This window comes from Trichinella spiralis, assembly GCF_000181795.1.
Source record: "Trichinella spiralis strain ISS 195 chromosome Unknown Scfld6690, whole genome shotgun sequence".
Taxonomy (NCBI): Eukaryota; Metazoa; Nematoda; class Enoplea; order Trichinellida; family Trichinellidae; genus Trichinella; species Trichinella spiralis.
Genome location: NW_003533629.1, coordinates 1 through 919, shown reverse-complemented (window position 1 = coordinate 919; position 919 = coordinate 1). Strand labels below are relative to the sequence as shown.

The following is a 919-nucleotide window of genomic DNA, read 5'->3' as shown; positions in this document are numbered from 1 at the left end:
CACACTACAACTATTATTACTGCTGCTGCTGCTGCTGCTGCTGTGGGTCAAGGTTGAACTCCTGATTTTGCATCGGTAAAATATTGAAAAAGGTGCAAACGACCTCGATAATTTATTTCAACCAGCAATTTTCCACCCGAACCGGCTGACACCATCCAATTGACGTTGTATGCAAGTGCAACGCTGCAACAAGTGTCGAATTGTAAAACAAAGAATGCAGCAACATTTGGAGCGTTGAATAATTTCCTACAACCACCACCAACACCATCATCGTGTAACCGTTCGACCAACTATCCCGCAACCACAACCACACTTTTGTCGAAACTTGTCACATCAACCTGCACGACTACTTTCAATACAATCGAACTGTAAAGTAAAATCTGATTTACAGGTTACTTGAAATATAAACAAAATATCATTTCCAAAAATATGCATAAAATTCTCTTCAATTTTGCCGAACACTAACTGATTTGCTTGGAATTGATATATACAAGCCAAAGAAGAACAAGTTGAAACAACAATTTCAAATTTCTTCATTCCCACTTTGAATTCAATGCAATTTTCAACCTTCAAAGCAAAGTAAACATACTGACGTTGTGCAATCAGATGTTGTTTGCCAGTGATACGTGCAATAGATATTTGTTGATAGAGAAGCAATAAAAGCTGGAATTGAATTGCAAGCTTGAACATGAAAATCATGAGTTGGTGTTCACAATTTTGACGATGCAGTGCACGTGGATTGGAAGTAGAGGGGGGGGGTGGATGGGTGGGTGTGTAGGGACGTGTGTGGGGTGGACAGCTGTTAATTGCTATCACGAAACAGACCATATTTAAAAGCTGGCAGTAAAGAGCGTGCTGCGCCCTTGTGCCGGCTATAAACAAATCCACAACTATGTTGCCCAACAAATTCGGTTCCTCA

General features: G+C 40.4%; 1 protein-coding gene across 1 annotated transcript; it reads right to left on the bottom strand.

The window, feature by feature from the left end:
* Window positions 1–290: 290 nt before the first annotated feature.
* Window positions 291–828, bottom strand: Tsp_14885 (conserved hypothetical protein). The gene is made up of 2 exons (XM_003366035.1): window positions 590–828; window positions 291–366 (listed from the first exon to the last, which is right to left on the bottom strand). Exons 1-2 carry the CDS (start codon window positions 826–828, stop codon window positions 291–293), a joined length of 315 nt encoding a protein of 104 aa, XP_003366083.1.
* Between the last annotated feature and the right edge of the window lie 91 nt (window positions 829–919).